A 1,562-nucleotide genomic window follows, 5' to 3' on the forward strand; every position below is an offset into this window, starting at 1 on the left:
ACAACCACCACAGCCACCACCACCACAACCACCACCACAACCACCACCACAACCACCACCACAAATGGCCACTGTACATGTGTCTGTGGAGTACTCAGCCACTTGCACGTTAATTTCACGAGCAGGCTGTTGCGTTGATCGGATCAACTGGAACCCTCGACGTCGTAAGCGACGGAGTGCCAACAAAAATTTCCTTCTAGTCACAGTTTTTGTACACTGGTGCTTTTTACGATGTGACCAAGGTACTTTATCTTCCTGAGTGTTAGTAATCGAAAGCAACACAACTGGTCAACACATATTGCTTATTGTGGGCACCAGGCTACATAGCATTAAGCATGCGGTCGTTAGAATGTAGGATTAAATACCCACGTATATTTGCACCAGATCTCTGCACTCTGTGTTCAAATACCACTGAAGTCAAATTAACCTTTCTGGATTGACAAAATAAAAGTAATGATTGAGATGAGGTGAAAAAAGTTATCTACCTTGAAAATATTTTAATGAAGGGAAATAACTCTAATAGGCATTCTTCCCTCATTCCACTATCGCTTTCTTTTTTTTTTTTTTTTTTTTGTGTTGGTTTTGCAAGATCCCTGATGTGAAATCGTCTGCTGCAATAGATATTGTTATATTTCGGGACAATTATTTTTTGGGGTGGGGGAGAAAATAAACACACGCACTGTATATATTTGTTCTTCATTTCAGATTTGTTATTCTTCTTATTTCATTGTCCTTTGTCTAAAATCTTTCGTTACACGTCCTGCGACCTCTTCAGGGACCCTCCATCTCATGCGTCTCCACCCGTTCTGTTTAATCCATTTCGCTTTCAGTTTTTAAAATCACTAAAATTTATTACTCAGGGACCCCATCTGTATAAAAAAAAAATTAAAGTTAAGGTAGTGTTAACATACGTAATGCAGTTAGTATTATAGAAGATCTATCTAATTCGATTGTCAATGCTCACTGTGTTACAAACAGTAACACTATATTCTATAAGCTATATTTCAGATTTCTCACACAGAACTGGGCTGCTTAAAAACATATTCGTTGAAGCCCAATGGAGAAAATATTCCTGTAACCAACAGCAATCGCCACAGTAAGTAAGCACAAGAGGGAAGTGGTGGGGTGCTGTTTTTTTGTTTCCAGATACACACACACACATACACACACACACATACACTCTCTCATATACTCTCTCTCTCTATCTATCTATATATATATATATATTATGAAGGTCGCTCTTCAGTGCTACTGGTAACATGTAATCCAGTACAACCTGTTGCATGGTCGGGTCGTCGGCGACTAAACTGGCAACCCCACCAGGCTTGCTTGGTGAGGAGGGTGTTGTTGGTCACCCTGCAGGACGAAAAATAAGACCTGTCAAAGGGCGGATGAACTCCTGAACAGTCAACGACCATCCAACAAAATGTCTGTAAATATGTATATATATATATATGTATGGGTGTGTATATGTGTGTGAATGTCTGTAAATATGTATATATGAATAATTTTAATTTTAATTTTATATATATACTATTTTTTATCTTTTATATTTTATTTAT

At 38.0% G+C, this 1,562-nt stretch overlaps 1 protein-coding gene across 1 annotated transcript in view; it reads left to right on the plus strand.

The window, feature by feature from the left end:
- LOC106882078 (probable E3 ubiquitin-protein ligase HECTD2) overlaps nt 1-1,562 on the plus strand; it is a 21,485-nt gene that overhangs the window by 11,961 nt on the left and 7,962 nt on the right. The window contains exon 12 of the mRNA XM_052973010.1: nt 1,009-1,096. Coding sequence (XP_052828970.1) covers nt 1,009-1,096 — 88 coding nt within the window. The remainder of the gene's footprint in view (nt 1-1,008; nt 1,097-1,562) is intronic.

The sequence above is a fragment of the Octopus bimaculoides genome, chromosome 14 (assembly GCF_001194135.2).
Source record: "Octopus bimaculoides isolate UCB-OBI-ISO-001 chromosome 14, ASM119413v2, whole genome shotgun sequence".
Taxonomy (NCBI): Eukaryota; Metazoa; Mollusca; class Cephalopoda; order Octopoda; family Octopodidae; genus Octopus; species Octopus bimaculoides.